This window comes from Glycine soja, chromosome 11 (genome assembly GCF_004193775.1).
Source record: "Glycine soja cultivar W05 chromosome 11, ASM419377v2, whole genome shotgun sequence".
NCBI classification, from domain to species: domain Eukaryota; kingdom Viridiplantae; phylum Streptophyta; class Magnoliopsida; order Fabales; family Fabaceae; genus Glycine; species Glycine soja.
In genome coordinates, this window is record NC_041012.1 from 18779136 (window position 1) to 18803547 (window position 24412).

The 24412-nt window shown below is 34.1% G+C and overlaps 3 protein-coding genes across 4 annotated transcripts; 1 reads left to right on the top strand and 2 right to left on the bottom strand.

Moving 5' to 3' along the window:
- Positions 1-211: 211 nt before the first annotated feature.
- On the bottom strand, positions 212-7506 carry LOC114376490 (beclin-1-like protein). Its single transcript, XM_028334639.1, has 10 exons — positions 7119-7506; positions 6323-6651; positions 6050-6220; positions 4784-4908; positions 4560-4608; positions 3960-4118; positions 2894-2979; positions 2064-2135; positions 1494-1643; positions 212-768 (listed from the first exon to the last, which is right to left on the bottom strand). Exons 1-10 carry the CDS (start codon positions 7267-7269, stop codon positions 531-533), a joined length of 1530 nt encoding a protein of 509 aa, XP_028190440.1. The 5' UTR covers positions 7270-7506; the 3' UTR covers positions 212-530.
- Positions 7507-9771: 2265 nt separating this feature from the next.
- LOC114374535 (protein SENSITIVITY TO RED LIGHT REDUCED 1-like) lies at positions 9772-13846 on the top strand. Of its 2 annotated transcripts, XM_028332192.1 has the most exons (3): positions 9816-9871; positions 10320-10519; positions 12656-13846. In XM_028332192.1, the coding sequence occupies exon 3, from the start codon at positions 12717-12719 to the stop codon at positions 13545-13547; it is 831 nt and encodes a 276-aa protein (XP_028187993.1). In that variant the 5' UTR covers positions 9816-9871; positions 10320-10519; positions 12656-12716; the 3' UTR covers positions 13548-13846. The 2 variants fall into 2 exon arrangements, with proteins under 2 accessions (XP_028187992.1, XP_028187993.1); XM_028332191.1 differs by lacking the exon at positions 10320-10519 and having other exon boundaries at positions 9772-9871.
- A 2167-nt stretch (positions 13847-16013) lies between these two features.
- Positions 16014-17308, bottom strand: LOC114373008 (protein MAIN-LIKE 1-like). The gene is made up of 3 exons (XM_028330569.1): positions 17084-17308; positions 16321-16980; positions 16014-16217 (listed from the first exon to the last, which is right to left on the bottom strand). The coding sequence occupies exons 1-3, from the start codon at positions 17306-17308 to the stop codon at positions 16014-16016; spliced, it is 1089 nt and encodes a 362-aa protein (XP_028186370.1).
- Positions 17309-24412: the final 7104 nt, after the last annotated feature.

Sequence of the window (24412 nt, forward strand, 5' to 3'; positions counted from 1 at the left end):
TCCACCTATTTTAGTGGAATTGTAAATTCCTCATTTTAACAAAGGACTCAAAATTTGAAGAAATTAGATATCCAAACATAGCATTTTCCAAGAGTAGCAATTGAAATACCTTAAAAAATTACATTGCCCTCTTTAAATACTCTATCCGTAGTTAGTCAAATTTAATCAAAAAAATTAATATTCTTTCAACAATTTCCAAAATAGCTTATCATGACATCAAATTGTGATTTCTTATTAAGAGAATGCTCTAAATTTAAATAATCCAATTATTGGTACAAATCAACACCCTTTTTATCTTTAAAATTGAGAGAGAGAGAGAGAGAGAGAGAGAGGCCCTTTTGACATGCTGCTTTTCATGAACAACATGCAAATGTGCAAGCACTCTCCGGTAGAAAAGATATCTCCCATCATGCCAAACTCCAAACACATCCTTTTCATTTTGATCAAGCAACAATTTTTTATTGTAGTTCTATGTACACATTTGTATGAGACCTAACTATGTAGCCTAACCTAGCATATGTTTAGTAGGTTCAGTTTCGAGATTCAGATTTGGCATCAACACCACGCTTCGTGTACAGAGGCCCAACCGCCGGCACTTCAGCATGCGAAGATACCATTGCTGAAAGAGGCTGGAAGTTAGTATTTCCAACAAACCAATAGAGAGCCCATTTCAAATTGCAAAGAGTGTACTTGAGAGATTTAGTCCAATTTTCCTGCTTATTGAAGCTTTGGGTGATGGAATAGTTTTCCACCTTGTCATTCTCAATCCTACAAACCAGCCAAAAATATGTCATTCTCAATGATCAAACTAACGCATGTTTTGAACAGACGTAAAGTTTATGTACGATGATCTTCACATAATACTGTTTCTAGATAAATTAGCAAGAACACTATATATAAGAAAAAAAGGTATAATAAGTTAAACAAAATCCACCATACCAAAAAGCTCATGAAAACATAACTGTTAATAATACCAGCTCAATTCCAAACCAAGCTTAGTAAAGCTTGGCTCATTAACACCACCATTCTACATGCCATTTGATATTTTGGATGTTTGAGAGTGGGAATGGTAGGGTCAGGAATCTGGCCTGCATGTGCACCAGAACAAATAATGGACACTTGAGAGGCTTCATTATTGTTTCTTTGTTTGTCCTCTATTATGAGGGAACGGGAGTGTTGTGAATCTCATGCACTAAGTTCAAAGGCACTATAAATTCCATTAAACCATAACTAAGGACACAAACATGTTCATCAAGATCTCAAGTCATGCCCGGAGTCAGTAGAAACAAGCTCAGAGGTAAAACCATACAAACCCATCATCCTTTTCCTATCCATCAATTAGCAAACGGACATAATCTGCTAAACTCAAAAAGAGTTGAGCTTGATGACACCAAAGAAAGATTCCTCTGTATCCAAGGCAATAAATGCCCACACAGCACCCAAAGATAAAACACTGTGCCATAAATAAAAATATTAAATGTAGTAACACTTACTTGTAAGGCAGTTTGAAACATTTCTCAGGTGGTATGTTATTCTCTTGATCCTTGGATTTGGCAAAGTCTGCAAAATCCTTGAGGCATGCTAAAAACAATGTCATTGCTTTGTCATAGCGAGTACTCCAGAACAAGTTGACTGGACCAAACCTGAAAACCATAACATCCATTAATAGTGACTCAGTAGACAAGTTTAAGAACAAATCTAAAAGCAGGAAGTTTATTATATTATTTTGTTTACAACTTAGTATACCTCAGAACACCAACCATAATCTCAGCATACATACAAAACCTGAGCCCACTGCCAAGGGCCATGGCATGACCCAAAATAGTATAAAAAACACCAATGTAGCTCCAAGTTTTAACTTGATGTTTAAATAAATAAACAGAGAATAAAACTAAAATGCAGAAAATTTGAAATTGCTACCAACCAATCAGCTGGTAGATCTGATTTCCCTTTACACACTAATGATTTAGGCTCAACTTCAGCCAGCATCAAATTCTATAAATAAATTCAAAAACCACAAAGACACAATTGACTACAAAAGTAGAACCATGAATCATACTTACAGCTCGTAAGTACTGTTATTGGTGTCTGTGATTCGAGGGTAGCTACCCATAGGAATTATCTTTATTCGATATCTAAAAGTAACGAGTTCAGGAGTTACAAGTCAACAACAAAAGCCTTGTCCCACTAAGCGAGGTTGGTTCATGAATCATAGTTACATACAATGCCATTGAGCTCAGAGGATATGTTACAATTCATAATAAATTACATGAAAAATGTAAAGTGACAATAATATGAAATTGCTAGCACACAGCACAAGCAAACAGGACCTTGCAAGTTTCAGCTTGCTGTAAAATTTCAATTCAACTAGAAACCATCTTGCACCATAACTTATAGAGTAACAAAAAATCACATAGAAGACAAGAATCCTTCCAAATTAAATGTGATTGGAAACCTAGAACCTCTGTCAATACATCTTCTAGACATGATCTAGAAAATCATATATTCAAACTAGAAAATAATGGCCTGGTAGTTTCAATTCAGCAGAAGAGGCAATACTTAATAAACTTTGGTTTGAACTGCATACAAAATATTAACATGTAAGCCTATGAAGACAACAGCATTTGTCTGCTTAAAATCATGCCTTGTGATGTTTTGCTCTTGCATATATCACTGAGAAAAACTTACAAAAAACACGGTAATTAGCAGATGGTTTGAATCACTATCAAATGTAAAATCCTGTTTTGAACTAGATTAATTAACACACACACACACACACACAAATATACATGGAGACATAAAAGAGAAGTTATACTAAATTAACAATCTTGACTATTTTTCCTACTATAGTAACTAAATGTATATATCCTATACACACGGAGACAAAGGATACTGAAACTTTGGTCGGAAATACTGGCACATAGTGTGAAGAAGGAGGCAAGCTTGGCCCCAGGCAGCATTTATCTCATCCCATTCAACCTAAACATTTCATAATAGTAACATCATAATCAAAGCTTCAATATTCAAACTAGGAAGAAAAAGGATTCAGTTCAAGATTAAGAAAATTCTCTAGGATAAAAATTATTTCATGAAGGAACATAGCAAAGCAAAACATGAGTGCATGCACCACAAAGTTGAAAGAATTAACGCCATAGATTAGTTATCCATATTCCACAATAAGTTGTCTGGTTCAAAAAGAACTTCAAGACACAATTAGCCAAAGAAATTTAATATTTTGTAGCAAGAGGATTTTTTAAATAAAAGTAGCTACAGTATAAGTTTATGAACATCCATTACAACTTATACCAAGAAATTCTTGATAATGAAAACAATAATGTACTGTCATTTTTCAGTGACAATGATACTGTATTAAATTCTTCAAGTTAGACGTCTCGAATAGCATACATTCTTATTTATAGGTTTTCATCTTTATTCCAGCTAGCATTTGTATCCTCTTTCTGTTTTTGCAACTGGGTGCACCTTGTCTCTTTCAGTTATCTCTAGATTCTGTACAACTGGCAGCCATGGAAGGTTTTTACATTCACTTCTTGGTCAACACATGTTATTGTGCTTTCTTTTTAACACTTTGGGTAACAATTTTTTACCTAAGACGATACATATAAATGTGAATATATGTATATAAATTGTTCAATTACCAAATTGTCTCCAAAGCTTAATCTGATACCAAATAAAACCACATAAAATAAGCTTAATCCCCCCATTTGCAATTCCACTCGAGAAAAAAACTGAGTAAGCATAGTATAATACAAAGAAAAAGTATTGAAATAAAACAACAACTTGGAGAGTAACTCAAAGCACACAATCTTGCTTATATGCCACGGTAGCTTATCAGTTATTGTAAAAGCATACAATAGAAGGAAGACAACCATGCATATTAAACTCAACAACACATTGACACAACATTAAAATCCAGAAATACAACACCTTAGGCATCTTACAGGAATTTTAGGAAGTCTTCCAAGTCGAAAATTGTTAATTGTTCCAAACTCTCCATCATGAGAAATGGGGAAGGCATCATTGAGCACATTTGTACGCTTCAATAATTCTAAATGTGCTTGTGAAACTTCAATCTTGGCCAAAATTGCATCTCTCTCCTCCTGTTAATTAAAGTATTTTTGCTAAATGCTTAGACTTGGAAGTTATATTTTTCAGAAAAAGGAGAAAATTTTCGGCTACATGTTTGAACTTCTAGCCACAAGAGTATCAAAATAAGTGATTCCTGTGCTAACATCAAACATAAAATAAGACAATAACATAAAAGCTGGTAAAAAAAGAAAATTCCATTCATAAATCATGATCCTCTGATAATTAATTTTATTTCTTCTAAGTTATCAGTCACCATATTCCGCCATTAAAGAAAGCAGTAGAAGTAGACAGAGCTACTAGTTGAAAACGAAGTCATGTCTGTCGTTTGAGCCAATAGAAATTATCCTTTAGAACTCACCCAAACTAGCTCAAGACATAAACAACAAAAAAGTTGCAAGAACAAACTCCACCAACAAGATGGTATGGGAAAGGGCAGGGAGATAATTACAAACCTGATGAGAAATTAATTGAAACTGAAAATTGTTGAACTCATGCCAATACCTGTTACACATTTAGACACGTAAAATCAATCATTGACATCAAGCATCCAGCCATCCACACAAACCACATAAGAAAAGATTAAAGATCTATTAATATTCATAGAAATTTTATTTTGAGAGTTATGGCATTTTTTATCAGGAAATATCATACGGTCAAGGTACAGAGAAAAACATACCGCTCCTCCAATTCGTTAAAGCGACTTGATTTTAACTCTAGTTCCCTCAGTTCAGCATTTACTTCAGCATTCTGTCTCTCGGTTTCTTCAATTGCTGCTTCAAGTCTTCGTTCTTCTTCCTCAATCTTGAATAGTATTCCAAGTAGTAAATTACTAATTAGACCTCAGAAAAAAAATTAATGGTACACTCAAGAAAATCATCTTAATCAAACCAGTGTTTCTGAGGATAAAGAGAATTCCAATCAAAACTCCATATTTCCACTACAAAGAACATCAAGTGTAATTTTGAAATTTGAAGCAGTTGTGAACCAATCATTCCAACTTCAAAACTGAAAAGGGAAATTTCTCATAGATATGGATAAATAAATATACTTTACTTTCTGGCTTTCTAGTATACCTATATAACTCCTAAAAAGAGAGAGATAAAAAAAGGTGAAGCGAGAAGCGATGTCGCACAGAACAGATATTGGAACAACTCCACAGAACGTAGCAACCAAATCAAGGCACCCAGGGCTCCTGGTAGATTTGGAAGATGTAACAAAATGAAAAAAAAAAAAAAAAATAGGAGATTGCAATAACTTATGCCGTTGTTCACAATAGATTAGAAAAAGTGCAATGTGACCCTTTCTCCATGCAACCAAGGAAAATAAATTTGAAATGCTTCAGTTATGTTATGTGTGATGTCACAGAGAACAAAACCCATGTTATCTTCAATTTCATTCTAACCCATCTACAAAACACTATATCATGGAACAAATCATACTGGACATAGATTCAAATAATAGTTAACAGAAATTATGAATACTCTGATTTTTCCTGAGTTATCCCCACTAATGTTTTAAACCCAAAATAAATAGATACATAATGCATAGATTGGAGATAGTAAACCTGATTGTGACGTCACACATAACTGATCTGGCACTCATAGGGAGAAGCAGAAGAGAGATAAAAAATAGTTGAAGGGAGAAGTGATATCACACAGAACTGATCTGGAACAACTCCACCCAAGTATAGAAACCAAATCATACGTCGTCACCCAAGGCTCTTGGTAAATTAGGAAGGTTCGACAAAATGGAAAACAACACATTAATAATTCCTTACCCATCTACCAAACACTGCCTATATCACAGAACAAACTAATATAGCATTAAATGCACACCGGCCATTCAGATACTCTGATTTTTCCCCATATTTATCACCACTGATTGTTTAAATCCTAAATAAATAGTTATGTAATACGCAAATTATAGTAAACCTGACGAGCACCTTCAATTTCTCTTTAAGAAAATCAGCCTCACTGAGGAGATCTCTAGCCTCCCCTTCCAAGCGTTTAAGACAGGCTTCATATGCTTCAATGTCCCTGTTGACATCTTCAACCTCTTTATCAAGCTTATCTGACAAAATCCTCATGCAGTCAAGGCACAAAGGCTGTTCAACCTGTAACCACACACAGAAAACAAGGATTATGACCCACCCAATCACCTAAAAACCCATCAAATACATCACATAATACATATTTACACGTTTCCGTCCACAAACCTGCGTCTGTGTCGTGGCAATCTCAAATGCTCGAGTCAGGACAGTAATAGTAGAATTAAACCCAGAGTTATGAGGCGGCAAATGGCCACCAGAATCAGCCCCTGTGCCCAACAAATGCGCCCCGTTTCCATCAATCCCCGATTCAGACTTGTACACAACCACAAATGACTCCTCCATCGCCTTCCCAGGCTGTGCAGCGGCATCACCGCGTGGCCGAGGAGCATTTCCCTGAGCCAGAGGTCTCTGCTTGGGCAACACCACATATGAATTGTCCATTTTAGTCGTACTCAGCACACTGCTGGCACCATGAATGGACGACCCTTGCATCCCTACACTCATCCATGGCCTCTTTGTCAAAAAATTAAATCACCACCACAACTATTATCCGTTTGACTAATTACAATTTAATCCACTTAAAATCAACACCAATACACACATTTTTCAAAAACCATTCCACATAAGGCATCAAATGCAACAACCTTATATATCAGCCAAATCAACAACAAGTATCAATCAATTTAAATTAACAAAAACAATAAAACCCTAACGTTGCGTCCCTACACTCATCCATTCATTGCCTCTGCATCAAAAATCAAATCACCACAACACAACCATTCTCGTTTGAACAATCTTAATACACTCAAAACCAATACCGAATACAAACATTACTTGCATCAAAACCATTCAACATGAGCATCAATCGAATGCAACAACCTCAAAAAATCAGCCAAATCAACAAACAAGTATCAATCAATTAATTAAATTAACAAATGATAATAATGAAACCCTAACGGACCGGAGCGAGAAGGATCGTTGAAGAATTTGTCGGCGTAAGAATCGGCGCCGACGATGCAGAGAGGGTTGCGGCAGTTCTGGCAAACCCATCGGGGCACGTTCGGGTCCACCGGGAAGCTCCGAGTCCGGCCCTTATTTTCGCCCTTCTTCATCGCTTTTTTTCGCTCTTCACTGAAGCCCGATTCTCGATTATTTATTTTATTTGATTAATTATTACGAAGAAGAAAAGAAAAAGGAAATGACATTAAATATTATCACTGTGGTGCTTCAGTGAGGTGATATAGGTGACATATTGCAACAGAAAAACGATAATAGATTCCGAATCCGATGGGGCAAACAAAGTCAAAATGTTCTAACTGAACGTCTGAAGGCTCTCAATCCCAGGCGCAGTACAATTAAGCAGACTTCTTTTTAATAGAAAAAATACATTAATAAAGAAAATTAGTTATATTATTTAATTATATCATTTTATTTTAGAAAAAAAAATTCTAAACAACTTTATGAGAAAGATACTACTGGTGTTTCCTATATCATTGGTTAGAAACTAACTCAGTTTGCTGTTTGCTGTATATCATGAGGGTCGTTTATCTAAGAAAATTTTTCATACCATAAGAATTTCTTTATTAGAATTTGACATCAATAATAATAAAAATTATTAGAAAATAAACCTTGATTAAATAAAAAATATTTTAAAGATAATTAAATAACATAAAATTATTTTAAATTTACTTATATTTGAGAGTAGTGTGTTTGAATTTTTTTTATAATTGAGATAAGAAAGGATATAACAAAAAAAAATTATTTGTTATACTCTTTCTAGTCTCAATTATTTTTTTCTCAATCAAAAAAAATTTGAGGCAAGAAAGAATATAATAAATAAATATTTTCAAATATACAAATTATACTATAACTAAATCCATAATAAAAAATGTTTTTGTATAACATATAAATTATATTTAGATTTATGATAAATAGTTTATCTAATAATATAATGGCATATTTAATTATTGATAAATTTTTAAAATATGAAATTTTAATTTAATGATAAAGATGAAAAGGATATATTAAAGAGATAATTAATAAATCAAATATACAAAAGAGAAATAAAAGGATAGTGGTTTGATATAGACCAGAAAAATACTTTGGGGCAAGTTGTTATATCAAATTAAATTTAAAATTTAAAATATATTTAAAATAAATAAAACAAATTTAAATACTCAATATATGATAGTAATAGTCCTAATCTTGCTCTTCTCTTCATCCTCCCCTTCATGGCAAGGGACACCATCACTAAATACTCTATCCTATGAAAGCATCAAACTTGGACTCGGAGCGCAAAACGAAGCGAGCATGGTCTTAGCATCAGCAAGAACGTGTGTGACCCTGAGGTCAAGAATGGTGTCCAAGAAGGAAGAAGTGTGTATTATGGATTGAGAAATTTATAATAGGCACGAATGTATTGCATATTGGTTAACCTGTTTGTATCACGAATTATCCAATCCAAAATACATTTGTATTATTATGGAATGTATTATAAATTACCCAATTTGTAATACATACATATGTATTACGAATTGATCAATCTGTAATTTATATAGAAGTGGTACACCATAATGGTGGTTCAAAGCGCATGGCAATGCGATGTGGAGGTGGTATTGGGGGGTGGTGTTTGAGTGTAGAAGTGGTGTTTGAGTGCAACGGCGCTGTTTGGGGATGCAGTGGTCATGGAGGTTTGGGGGAGAGGCATCTAGGTTTGCTAGGAAAGAAGGAAAGGTAGGAAGGAAATATTAATTTTTTTGGAAGTGCATCAAGTAAAAATGGGGTGCATTTAGTAATTTATATCCCCTTCCTTTTTAAGTTTTCTTCCAGCATCCAATTTCTAAGTCCAATTAATAACTTGTCAATCCAAATTAGGGATTTCCTATTTACATTCCTTCTTTTATCTAATACACTCCCTATATAATTTTATAATTTTTATTTTCAAAAATACCCTCTTTGAAAATAGTCTCCGGGTAAGTTAAAATTCAACACATTCTAGAAATTACTTTTCGTAATTCAACTCCTTCTGTTTCATTCTGAAAAATTATTTTCGGAAGTCAATTCTTTTCATTCTATCACACATCTATCTATATATGTAAACTTCACTTGAAGTTTTTAAAATCATTGGATGGAAACTTTAACTTACAATAATCATTCATCTTATTTAATTATCTAACCTTCACTTCAATATTTTTGAGTCGTCAAATTAAAACTTAAATTTAAAACCGTTGATATAGTTTAATGTGATATAAAATTAATGAAAGGTTATTTAAAATTTAAAAATCTAGATAAAATTAATAACTTAATATTAATTTAAAGTTTCGTTTTAAAATAATTATTTACTTTAAAAAATATTTAATATACTAAATATATATATATATATATATATATTAATAATTTATGCATGCATACATTATTTTGATTTATTAATAATCTAGATTTTACCTCCTTCATCATTACTTTGAATAATAATTTTTTTTAAAAAATGTGATATTCCATAATTTTTGCCGACATGGGCCTGGCGGGTGACATGACCCGGCTGGGTCATGCTAATTTGTTTTTTTCATAAAAAAAAGGCCCAAACGGCGACGTTTTGCTGAGGTTGGAAGTTAAAAATTTGCTAAATTAACACACACGGTGCCAGTTCTCGAACAAACCCTCCATCGCCGGTGGCGCCAGTGCCATTTCCGGTAAACCGCGACGCCATTGGTACAGGTTCGAACCTCGAACCTATCTTTTGAGCGAACAATTTATTCTCTTTTGCTCTGTTTTGTGCTCTTTCATAGATCAGTGAAGCTGCATGCTGCTAGTTTTTTATTTGTAAAATCCTAATTAGTTATGTTCCTCACTGGTTGACTCCAATTCTATAGACAACTGATTTTGTGTGTATAGAAAAATTTGTGCCTATTTGTGTTTTGCTCTGTTTACTGATAATTCCTTATTCGAGTTAGTGCCTAATTTCTGTTTGCTCTGTTTACTGACTCCTTACTGGCGGCGTATAGATTGTTTCTGTTAGTTAAGGTTGTGTATTGCCAGAATATACAACTTAAGGTTGATTTTTTTTAGTATAAAAAGTTTACATGTTATGAATTATTTATAATTTTTTAACATAATTTGAGTCATGTGGTCAACTATTGACTCACCGGGTCGATTCCTGTCCCAGTGCCCCGACTGAATTATGACCAGTCCGAGTCTGATAACATTAGATTTAATCATAATTGAAAGGTTCACCCCCTCCACACACCCAGATTCCACCCTCTCAGTCTCAGCGTCTCCCTACCGAACAAGGTCATCCTCTACCTTCTATCAGCGGCGGCTCGTTCCAATTTTTTCGTTCCGGTGCCACATCAGCAATCCTTGAAGGTTTGTCCTTCACTGGATGAGGATACTATTATCTATCTAAATATATATGATAATATTAATATATCGGTGTTTCTCCAACATTAACTTTTAACAACTGTTATTCAAATAAACCAATAATAGTAGAATATAGGATTTTTTTTTTAATCTGCCCTTTTTTGCTCATCTCAACATACTCTTCTTGACATAGTTGACACAATAATTTCTTCTATGATTGAAATTTCAGTAACCTGTACAAAACACTGATCAGTAGTTGAACCTTGTGGTAAAAGGTTCTGCCCATTTATTTAACTAAAATGACTGAGTTTAATGTTGATCAGAGAATGGCCAAGTTATAGAACAAGGCCCCTGACAGTTTAGTTTGGCTGTCAGCCACTGTGAGTAGATATCATAATCCTTCACTACCTTGCACTTCTTATGTCAAAGTTTATCCACTGCTGGTGCCGTACCCACCTATTTGGGGGGAGACTGTGAGGCGAATGAGTTCCAGGGTAAGTTTAACAAAACCAAAATAATTGGATCGAATGATTTTTGTCTTTAAAACTGATCCAATCCAATCCATGAACACCCCTACTGAAGGGTAACAGGATATTGATGGGCACCCACCTATTACTAAAGTTTATACTAGGATAGGTAGGAGGAAGGGATTATTAGGTTTAGGATAGTGGGAAATCACACACTTGGGGATGAATTACACATGTAACTAACTGTTTATGTTGCATTGGAGAATGTGAGAATGCATGGGATATGTGGGTAGTTTGTGTTTGGAGATGAATAAAATGAAGCAGAGGCATTTAGATGAGTCAGTTATATGGAACATTTTGTATTAGAGTGAATCTAGGAGGACCCTCTAAGAGCCTGTTGGGCTCTGTTCTTGCTATTGTAACATAAATTTTCCCCTTCTTGACCATTTTCAATCAGATATCTATGGAGTCTAATGCGAACTAAAGGATTCTATGCATTGTTGTTATGATTTAAGCACATGAAAAGAGTCCAACCCAATAATAGACTAGTTCATCGGGTAGGAGAGTCTCTTCGCTTAAGTAACACATTAAACTTACTTTTTTATTCTGAGACTTAGATCAACTATCTATAAAATTTAAATCGAAATCTTGTATGGTTTGGTAGGACAGCTTAAGTATGGTCTAATCTGTATTCTGTAATCAATTTGTTATTGTTGGGGTCATAACATTGTGATTGTTAATTAGCTTCCCAATTTTGTGCTTGAGACAACCTATCCATTGATTGTTTGTTCTTGTGTTTGGTGTGCGTGATACTTCAAAAATGTAATTTCATTAGTTTATGGAGTTGGTGCTTCTCACATTAAGATTTTAGATTTGGTGCCTATCATTTTGCGTTTTTCATTCTAATATATATATTTTTTTGCTTATGGAAAAGTACTATGATAGTTTCCTAATTATAGTGTAGATGTCAAGGATGGGTTTGTTTTGCTCTAATTTTGTACACCCATTTATGTCAAATCAGTTATTTTATATCTACTTCTGTTAATTGGCTAGGGATTTGATTTTTAATAGTAGAATGCTTTTAGAAATCTTACTTGCTTGTACTGTTCATCAAGCTATAGACTTGGTATTTGTGGAAGGAATCTGTGATCTGGTGACAAGTAGGACTAGGATCATGTAATCTGAGAAATTTTATCAGGGCATGTTGTCTTTAAATGCTATCATAGTTCCATTATTCATTAGAAATTACTTTATATTGGGAATTTCCAATCCCTCTATTCCCACAAAGGCACAAACGGCTAATTATATTAAGATTTATTTTTAAGCTTAAGCTTAAAATATGTCACTAATTGGAAATTAATATATCTAGCTTGATTAAATATGGATCCTGACTAGGTCTTTATATTGATTTTGCCTTCTCATGACCATCATTTCTCAGGTATTTTCCCCTGATGATCATGCCTGGTGTTATACTCGATGGTTTCTTTGAAAAAATCTTATAGCAAATAACATTTTTGTTTTTCCCTACTTTAGTAATCTGCATTCACAAATTTGATCTTTGTCATGAATGGCAAGTACTCGTAATGGGACTAGTTACTTGTAAGATGTACCAGTCTGTTTATTTTTCATGACTAAGCATGGAAAACCAGTACTGACACTATGTAAGTTAATCCAGAATTTGGTATTGCATTCTGACGTTGAAGCAGTGTATCAAAGACGAGAATTACTGTATCTCAATGGCAGCTTCAGAGAAAACTCTAACAAACAAATGCACAACAAATGAAGGTTGGACTGTAGTTTTACCCCGTCGCAGCAGACAAAGAAGAAAAGCTACCAAATCTGGAGTTTTGGAGGAAAAACAAGAGCCATGGACTCCAACAGATTCTCAGACTGACCCAAGCAAAGAAGCAACATTGGTGCAGAAAATGGAAAGATGTATAAATAGGATTGAGAGATCTGAATTCTATCATACTTTCAGGGATCAAATTCAAACATCTGTTGTTGATTACTTCAATAGAGTTTTGGGCTCAGAGATAAAGATGCAAATGGTCATTTATGGTATTGGCAGCATCAAATTGTATGAGCCCCCTCGACTGCAGCTTAGTCTTGCAATATTGATGAGAAGAGATTTCAGTTGGATTGGAAACATAGAGGTATTTGATCCTATTCTTTCTGCAACTGAGTCTCGGGTTTTGGAAGCTCTTGGCTGTTCTGTCATGTCCATAAATGAGCATGGGAGGCGAGAGGCTCTAAAGCCAACAATGTTCTTCATGCCTCACTGTGAAGCAGAGCTATATAACAACCTGTTGCAAGCAAATTGGAAACTGAATCTCTTAAAAAACATGGTATTATTTGGGAACAGCTTTGAAACATATGAGCAGCACGTGTCACTGTGTAAGAACTCACCTATTCTTAACTCGATGGGGCATATTTTGGCTGCTCAAGGATTCACAAATGAATTTAGAATCCAAACAGTTTCAGATGATTATTATAATGCATTCCATGATTCAAGTTGGCATTTTTTCAGCCCTCTCCTTGAGACAGAGCTGCCTATTATCAATTCTTGATTGAGGGCATCTTATAAGCATAAATTCATTTAAAGGGATGTATATCCGTATTAACGTGGCTGTACATCATTTTGTCATAATTATTGATCTAGTGTAAGACTGTTACCCTCCTATGTCTTCTTATTTTTTCAAATATCCTAAGCTTATGTATTCTTTAACTGTTAAGTTGTATATTTTTTTAAGTATGCTTGTTGATCCTTGCACTGTTGCACGTGTGGTCTCTGTCTGTGATGATCTTGTATCTAGTGTATGTGGGGAACAGATGAATAGGAGGCGGTCCCTTGTCGTTGGAGATTTCACGGATATGCATATCTGGACGTAAAAACGTGATATTCATTTTTGTTTTCTTTAAAGTTATGCATAGTGTTGACCCACTTACAACTTATATAGTTTATTCTTATAGTGTGGTTTAAGTTTATATGCATGTTTTGAGGAAATTTAGATTAATATGATGTGTGTGTGCCTATATATATATATATATATATATATCATGTGATGTTTTATTTTGGGGAGTCATGCATTTTAGTCTTTGACCTCAAAAAATTTATAAATATTTTTATAATCAAATTAATAGAAGATTTTTAAATGAATTAAAAATAAAGTCTTTTATTTGAATTAATACTTAATTTCATGTAACGATGATAAATGGTTATATAGTTCTTATTAATCATATCATTTTTTGTGTGAGTGATTTTTTTCTTTAAAGTAATGCTACTAATTCTAATTTTTTCGTTTTTCGCATAAATAAAAAAATTATACTAAAAAAATATGTTTCAAAAACACTCTAATATTATCACAGATAAAGGAACAGCAGACACATTTACGTTCAAAACTCAATACCCATTTTGGAGTCTTTCGAACAATTTGATTCCTCGTGGAGTGTTGCTAGGTGCACCTAGCATTATTGTTGGTGCATCGAGCATTCTTGAAAAATGTCAAAATTGCCCTTACTTAATTTTTCACTTTTGGATCAGCTTGATCCGTAAGTTGATCTGTAAGTGTCTTCCGGATCAACTTGATCCGTAAGAGATTTCTGGATCAGCTTGATCCGGAAGAGACTTACGGATCAAGTTGATCCGGAAGTCTCTTACGGATCAACTTGATCCGTAAGAGGAAAAAAAATTATAATATACTTTTAAATACAACATATTTATTTATAATATAATTAAATCTATTTTTTTATTTTATTAAATATAATATATTTATAAATATTGATTTATTATAAATAATTAATTTTTTAATATATTTTTTTAGAAAATTTGTTTAGAAGATGATATTAAAATACTTACTCAGTCCCATCATAATTATTGTTTAAGGTTATTTTATACATATTAATAAAAATCAATAAATACATAAAAGATAATATTATAAAGAATTAATCATATCATTATTAATATTATAAAGAATATAAAAAAAATAATTAGTATTATATAAAAAATTAAAATACTAACTACTTTATAATACATTTTTTTACATGATCATTAGTATAAGTGGGAAAATTGTAATTATAAGAGAATTTAAAAATATTAGTACGTTATATACGATCTTAGATAACGAATGATGTCCATTTTTTGGTTAATTATTTTTTTACACCCTTTTCAACTTCTTTATTTCAATTATATTTAAAGTTATAACACGCGTGTATATAGACACAAATGGAATACACAAATCAATGAAAATAAATAAAACTAACATTAGTAATGAAAATAAATAAAACCAACAATACTCATTAAATGAGTTCATGTACAATATTTGTATATACAAGGAATATCAATGTAAAATATGTACATAAACTAAGTCTGATCAGTGCGCCGCCTGCGTCTACACCTAACGTATACTAGATGGTCCTATGTGACACTCCTGGCCAATCTGAGGCATTCTTCGATCACCTCATGTGTCGATGAGCCAGGCGTGACCACCCCTAGACTCAGATGGCGCTCCAACCGCTCAACAATGTCATCACAAACTTCCTGTTATATACAAAACAAACTAATTACACAAATTATTATGCAAATATTGAGGTAAATGATGTAAATTATTAGTATTACTTACCACTGCATGTCTGGGCTCCTTCGTAGATGTCGACGATGCTCCTGGCTCTGGCACGCGAGGGATATTCGTCTGCGGGGCCTGAGGGACGACTCAGGGCTGCGGGGCGTGACCATGAGGCAGAGGATCTACTGCGTGGCCTGGTTTCATGAAAGGATGGGAGATGCGGAAGAACCAGTCGATGTAGTCACTGGAACACGCCCCTGGCACCACGCACACCTCGCCTGCAGGTGCGATATGATCCTCGTAGTGCATCCACCTGTCGTGTATATCATCATACAAGACCCATGAATCAACAGGAGGAGCAGGAATGGTCTGCGTGTAACCAAACTGCCGCACGACCCTCTCTGGTCGGTAATACATAGCAACAGGCCCCCAGCGCAAGAGACCAGAGTAGCATGATCTGACATGGAAGTCCTAGACCTCCCGATGCTCCTCATACGGGATCCAACAGACATCCGGAATCCGGAGTCGGTCCAGGCGCTCCCTATACGACGGCGTGCGAATGCTCTTCACGGTCTTCTTTGTCGCAATCCACCTGCACGCACACGGAGAAGCCTCGTTGTAGTCCTGATTAGCGGTGGACTCCGCAATTGAGGGAAAGTGCTCGTAAATCCAGCACTACATATGTAACATTCAAATTATAAACATTAATAATGAAAGTGTAACAAAATTTAAAGTTGAACATTGTTTAGCCTGAATGAATGAAAAACATATTTGTTACCTGCAACAGTGTGATGTAACCGCCAAGCTGTCGACTGTGGCTCATGGATGTATCGTTCAGCTGGTCGTACATATGAACCAAAGCATCCACTCCCCAAGCGTACCTCTCTATCATACTGAGGTCACGAAGGGCCTCCAAGTAGACAACATGGACATTGGTTGCACTCTTGTTAGCAAACAGAGTGCAACCCAGCAGGTGAAGAAGATATGCACGAGCCGCAGCTGTCCAATGACCTGCCTGGCATCGGCGCTGATATACTTCACATACCCATTGCAGGCGTACGTACGGTCCGCGACACTGGACTGTCTCAGCACTAGTAGACTCTGGAGACACCATCAACAAGTCCACCAGCATCTGAACCGCATCATCCACGTGCAAGGGCTCAAATGCGTGAAAGTCGCCTATAACGGGAAGATGGAGAAGAGAGGAGACGTCGTCCAATGTGATGGTGAGCTCACCCACCGGGAGATGGAAACTAGACGTCTCCCGGTGCCACCGCTCCACAAACACGGACAAAAGTCCCCAATCGCCGGTGTCTACCGAACACGCGATCAGAGGACTTAGTCCTGTACCAGCGATAAGTCCCTCAATGGCAGGGACAGGCCTGCCTAAACTATGGACCTTCCTCCCATGCAAGGATAACTTCAATTTAGGATGCTCCTGAATTGAAGTATAAAAAGAACACAAAATTCGTTAAAATTATCATTTAAAGGAAAACTAATAGTATAATTTACAAGTAACTAAAAATAAATAGTATAAATACCTCTCCCGTCCATACGTTGCAAGCAACGTGATCCGCATACGCTGTTAGCACAGATGGGTCGCTCGGACCACCCGGAAATCCCTGAGGCTGATCCTCAGCCGCCTCTACGCCTGCGTCCGCAAGAATGTCCGCAGGAATGTCCTCCACAGCAGCTGGTGCCTCCATCGGGTCATCTTGAACATCTGGTTTAGGGATGACTAGGTCATCGACGTGATCCGCAGTCATAGCGACTCGCTGCCTCCGTGCGGATGCAGTAGGTCGTCGACGCTATGAAGCATCATCGGAATCATCATGATCTCCTCTGCCCACACCTCTGCGAGTGACCTGACCTAAGGCACGACCTAATCCTTTGGTCCTAATCATGATCTGCAAATGAGTACCACAAAATCCATCACTCATTTCATTTTCTCAAATTTCAAGCATTTGGTTAACTCAATTCAATTACTCTAACTTGCTGAGCTTTATGAATCTGACAAACAATGGTCAACAAATTTGTGTTTGTGGTCAACAACATCTCAAATTTGTGTGGAAAATCAAACTAAGCATAAACAATGGTCAACAGCATCTCAAATGCTTAGTGGTATTGACCTTGATTCAGCAAGGTGTTGTTTTATGATTGACCAAAGCTATTTTTATGATTGATGTGTTTTGTTCTATTAGGAATTAATGCTAAGATAGTGTTTGATGTGTTTTGTTCTATTTTTATGATTGAACAAAGCTAGAATAAAACCCATTAGAGGATTGAGTGAAGAAATAAAATAGCTAACTTGAACAAGTGCAAAAGAAGACTTAAATTCTTACTAAAATGTACAAATTTGGATGACTCTAATAGAAGTAACCCACTACTTTAAACTAATTCAATTGCCATAACATGTTCACTTCATTATGATATCAATGTCAATTCCCTCCCTTGTTGGCTATCACAACTAGGACCATTCCTTGCTATACTGCTTGTGACAATTCCATCTAAGAACAATATATATTAATATATAGAACAATATTGATGTTCAGTCTGAAATAGAAATAAGAACAACTAGTAAAAGTTGCAATCATTATAGGATTTGGATTAATTGTTCTCCTAACCCTCATAAAACTTTCTCTCTAAATGTTTTTTATATACACTAATTGATTGTCCTTATAGCATTCTATCTAGAAATAATCCACATTGACCAATATGTTTTTGTTGACCAATTCTATAAAAAGCTAATAATGCTAGTCCTAAATATGTTGTGAATGTTGAAATTGAAGTTAGTAGTGTGACCACCGGATAATGATTCATGAAGGAATGATGTGTGTGGATAAACGAAATAGAATCAAACCAGGATTGATGTGTTTGATGTGTGTGGATAAACAAAAATTAGGAATTAATGCTAAGATAGTGTTTGATGTGTGTGGATAAACGAAATAGAATCAAAATATACCATTTCTCAACACAATATTGTGTTTTGTTCTATTTTTATAATTCACCATTGGTTATGTTCCATTTTGTAACTTCTGTTCTAATATGTTTACCAAATGCTACCTAAGAGTATAACACTTACCAAAAATATATGATTGGATTCCTAGGATTCCTAGGAATCAGCATTTAGGACTGTGGAAGGTGTTGATGGGGGTGGCATCTTTGTGCCTGTGCTTACTCTAGTTGTGATTTTTATCTTTGTAATAATGAGACTAGTTTTACTAGCAATATTTGGTTTGGAATATTTGGATAATTTCATACAAGCACTACCTATCTCTTGGAATTTTTTAAATGAAGTAATTCATGCTAATCATTCAACGCCAATGGGTATTGATGACGTATTTTTTTTGTAGGGTGGATCACATCAGTCCGAAAGTAGCATCACATGTGGATCCACTAGGATTTTTCTAACACGTTGTAATTATAGTACCTCTGGTACTCTTTTATATATATATATATATATATATATATATATATATATATATATATATATATATATATATATATATATATCCTATTTTGCTGATAAAAAAAATGCTAATCAATATATACTATTTGGATAATTCCCTAACTAAAAGAGGATATATCTATATATATAGAAAAATTTATCTAAATAGACCCATAAATGTAACCACTGATGTGTGTTTTATTTTATTCATCATATAAGGGGGAGCATCCTAACTAATATGTATGTCTACCAAAAAGTTCAACAATATTGAAACAACCAAAAACAAAATAATTCAAGTTCATTTAGAAGTAATTAAAATGAAACTGGTACTTTTACGGATCAAGTGATCCGTAAATTGTTTTTTAGTATTTACGGATCACCTGATTCGTAAGCCTTTTCCGGATCAAGTTGATTCGGAAGAGGCTTACGGATCAGGTGATCCGTAAATACTAAAAAAATAGTTTACGGATCAAGTGATCCGTAAATACTAAAAAACAGTTTACGGATCACCTGATCCGTAAGCCTCTTCCGAATCAACTTGATCTAGAAAAGACTTACGGATCAGGTGATCCGTAAACAGCCCAGCAACTTCCCAATGGCGGTTTCCGCCATCGACGACAACAATGGAGGAAGAAGAAGCAACATGAAGGAGAAACGTACCTCGAGGAAGAAGCTAAGTGTCGAAGATGAAGCAGAAATGCGAAGAAGAACCACACCCACAGTCCTACGTAGAAACGCGAAGAAGAAACGTGAAGAACAATGAAGGAATTGAAACGCCAAGAAGCAGAAACGCCAAGAGCAGTGAAGAAGATGGAATCGCGGCGACGCACAAGAAGAAGATTGAAGAAGCAGATGAATGAAGAAGATTGAAGAAGAAGAAGCAGAACTTCGAGGAAGAAGAAGAAGTTGAAATGCGACACGGAAGAGAGAGAGGCAAGAGAATTGTTTTTTTAAAAAAATTACTGAAGGGCATAAATGACTTTTCCCATTAATTGCTGGGTGCACCAGCAAAACTGCTGGGTGCACCTAGCAACACTCTTCCTAGTGTGGTGCAACAAATGATCAACATTTCAAGTTTGGCCCACATTATATTATGTCATTTGAATCCATGTCATAGTTGAGAATCGTTTTGGTGTTTTATTTATTATTTGGGGTAGTCGTGATGTCATCATGACTCTTTTCTATTTAATCCATGACGTTGGAGTATTTGGGTAGTATAAAATTAGAGAATTTTTTTTTTACGAAAGCACATGTTATTATATAAAAAACGTGTTAAATACTTTAGAATAAAATTTGTAGTTGTATTAAGTATTCATAATATATGTTACAAAATGTACCTGTGAATGTAGCTAGCAATTTTTTTATATGTAATAATTGAACTTAAGGATGAAGAATTTATAATAATTCACTCATATAACTCGATCAATTAAATTAAACTTATTTAATATAGTTAACAATTGATTTGTTTCTTTATTTTTAATACATATATATTTTTTGAATTATGCAAATACTATCTTAGTTACATATATGAAAAAAATAAAAAAATATCATCATTTTATAATTTTGAAAACAAAAATATTTATAATCATTAAAAAATAGTAACCGAAAAGTAAAATAAAAAATATATTTTGCATTTCATTTATAATAAGAAGGATAAAATATAATCATTGAATAAACTAATGAAAACTTTTGCATTTCATTTATAATAAGAAGGATAAAATATATTTTTGATTCTTAAAATATTTCATAATTTGATTTTAGTTATTATAAAATTTTATTTAGTCCCTACATTTTAATAAAAACACGTTCATGCGTAATTTTGAAGTCAATCGTGCAACTTTGCAAATCTATCTTTTTCAATTTTTTTGTGTTAGAAAAGTTACCACAAATTTATTGTAATCTATCTTTAGTAATAAAAGAACAACCTACAAGCACAGTGTCACCCTCTCGAATTTTTCACAATTTTTTATTCCTCCTACTGGCTTCCTCAATCGACTTCGTTGTTCTTCGTGGTTCCACTGTTTCGCGCTAATCGTTCAACTTGAATTTTGAAATCGATAGGCCAGCCTCCTTCGAAGCTAGATTGCAGACATGGGAGGTCACATCGCCGAGTCTCAGCTTCATCTACTCTCGCTTGCACGTGTCAGCGCTTCCCCCACCTCCCGCGCAACCTTTCTGCGTTCTGCTTCCATGCTTCTTTGTTCCACCATTTTTCGATTTTCATTTTCAAATTCAAATTCAAAAGCGTAGCTTAGGTGTGTGTAGGTTCCACGCACAACTCATTCTGTCACGCCGCCGAGCTATTCGCACACTAGGCTATACCAACATTGTGCAATAGCTTCTGATTTCACACAAATGTGAGTAGCTTCCGACTGGTTTTCATTTGTTGTGTTTCCAAAAAAAATCCGCCCAGCCTAGCTTCCGATTGCTTTTCTTCCAACCTCATTTCTGCATTCCAGTTCCGCAATCTAACCACGATCCTGCATTTTCATTCTCCGATGTACACAGGTTGTCACCTGTGTTGGTTGAAAAAGCTCACTTCACTTGGTAAGGTTCTTTGTATATTCTCCTCCCCCTAAGTGCCAAAAGTTTTTTTTCTTTTCCCTTTTCATTTCTTTGCAGAAACCCGATTTCTTGCTCGATTCACGTCACTGATTCACTTTGATTTTTTTCGATTTCTTGCTCGATTCACGTCGCTGATTCACTTTGATTTTTTTCCTCAGGTCGACAGTGGTACCACCATGTCGGAGAAACCAATGCCGGTGGCGGAAAATTCCAAGGAATTGGGCACGCTGGAGCCTCCCAATGTATCGTTCAATACTCTTCTCGAAGAATTAAGCATGCTTTTAATTTTATGTTGGTAGAAGAGGTTTTTGCCATAAAAGTGTGTAAAAAAAAGAATTGAAAATTTTATCTAATTCATAGCTTTGATTTGGATGGTTAGGATAATATATATTATAAATATTCTTTTTATTTAAGTCTATAAATCCGTTTGGTTTACTTTTGTTATTTGTCATTAATATTTTAAATCTATTCATGTAAGTTGAGTTTGTCATGTATCAGCTTTTGAATTAGGATTTGTAATTAATTCTGCTTATCTAACTTTGCATATCAGACAAGGTAGGAAAGTTGCTTGCTGAAGCATTATTGGGAGGATTATAGGGAAATAAGTATTTAAAATTGTGGAATATGAAATATTTTAATCTATGAATTTCAGGCCTCTTACACAAATAAAACATATTTTTAATCTATCTATGGAGTCATGGTCTATTTTATATTTACATTAATGGATTTTTAAAGACTGTTTAACAACTCTGGTCTAATTTAAAACCTATTACTTTATATCCTTTTTGTAATATAGTGGTTCTGTTTATATTAACTATCATTTGTGTATTTGTGTAGCACAATGCTTTATTTTATCTGGATAATGCTATACTAGTTTTTTTGTATTTTGTTTGAATGATATTGTGTTTTTTATTTGTTTTGGACTGATTTATGAGTTGTAAGTTATGTGTTTGATATAATGTCTAAATGAATTTTAAAATGTTTTAGCTTATATAATGTCTAAGTTTATTATAAAACATGAACTTTGAAAAGAAAATTGCACATGGTTTACTCAATCAAATAAAAAAGAGAATGTAATGTTGAAACATGAAACTGATGAAAGCACCATTAGTCCATTATATGTCTTTTCTTGGTAAAATTGTGAAATGGATTTGTCTTCATTTTGAATCATAATGTAGGCTTTTAGCAGTGACTCTGTTGGCAGATGCTTAGTGTGGTTATAGCCGATTCCTGGCTTGTTGATTGACTTTGCTCTAGTTAGTCTAATTGACATTTGGATGAAATTTGATTTAATAGTATATTTAAAAAAACTAATGTTGTAGAAATAATGGTTTTTTTTTTATCAAATAATCATTTAGAAAATATGTAAACAAATTATTTTCTCAAAATTAAGTCCATTTGATCTTCGCTTATTATTATTTTTTGTTTACTTTCTAACTGTTATTGCAAACTATTTCGTTAACTCAATTGAGTTATTGTAAACCTATATTTTTGTATTTGGCTTTGATTTCTATGAATAAAAAAAAGTTATTCTATTATTCTATTTAAGAATTGAATTTATTGTATTGATTAAAAAAACACTAATTACATTTTTTAACACTAATTACATATGCAAATTCAATAAATCCAATTCTAAAGAATAAAAAATGTGGACAAAAATATAGTAGTGTCTTTCTTTTTGCTAATATATAGTAATGCTAATATTATTGGTTGTCAGTGTTGTGAGACACAGGAATGTGTATGTCTCATTCTTCATGTTGGAAGCACGGTTGTATGTCTTTTTTATCTAAAAATGTGAATTGAAATTTTGCCATGAGTTTGTTCACATTAAATAGTGTAGGTGCACCTAATGTTATCCTATAACAAGAGATACGTGATTGTGACTTCAAAAATTGAAATCAAATTATATATAAGACAAAATTAAATTTTTGGTCTCCGAGTTTATCTCCAGTTTTAGATTTGGTTTCCTAGTCATTTAATTTATGAATTGGGTCTTTCTATTTTGTAAAATTGAGCAATGTTGGTTCCTCAGACAACAATGGGACGTTCACCGTTAGCAAGTGATGTTGACTGTCATGTGTCACGTTCTTATTGGATGATAACTGTCACGTGTCATGTTCTGATTGGATGTCAACTCTATGAAGGATGAAATGCATTATTGTTTTCATTGATTAATCAGAACATGACATGTGATAGTCATCATCCAATAAGAACGTGACACGTGACCGTCAACATCACTTGCTAGTCAACTTCACTTGCTAACTGTCAACGTTCAATTGTGGTCTAAGGGACCAACATTGCATGATTTTACAAAATAGGAGGACTCAATTTGTAAATTAAATTACTGGGAGATCAAATTCAAAACTATAGATAAATTGAGGGGCCAAAAATACAATTTTACCTATATATAAAAATAAAATGAAAGCGAATGAAAGAAGAGGAGAAAAAGAACATTCATGACTATTCTTTTCCATACACAAATTAACTTTAAATAGTTCTTTGTAATACTCTGGCTTAAGATAGAGAATATGCCGACAACACAATCTGCTGATGTAGACATTTTATCTGATTTTGTTTTTTATTAGAGCTTTTCAATGTAAATTTTGTTGCTTTCTTTCCCTTCTGGACGAAGCATAAAGTTCTGATCTTATTTCCTTGTTCAAGATATAGGAGATGCTGGCTTATGAATATTTTTAGTATACTTGACCAAAGAGCAAAATAATACTGCAACATTTTCAAAATAAGATGATTACAGGAAAAATTGATATTATAATTTGGAATTCTAATTTTCAATTATAAGATGATCAGTCATGCCAGCATGTGATTAATAGTTTAATTTTAATTTGGACAAAGAATA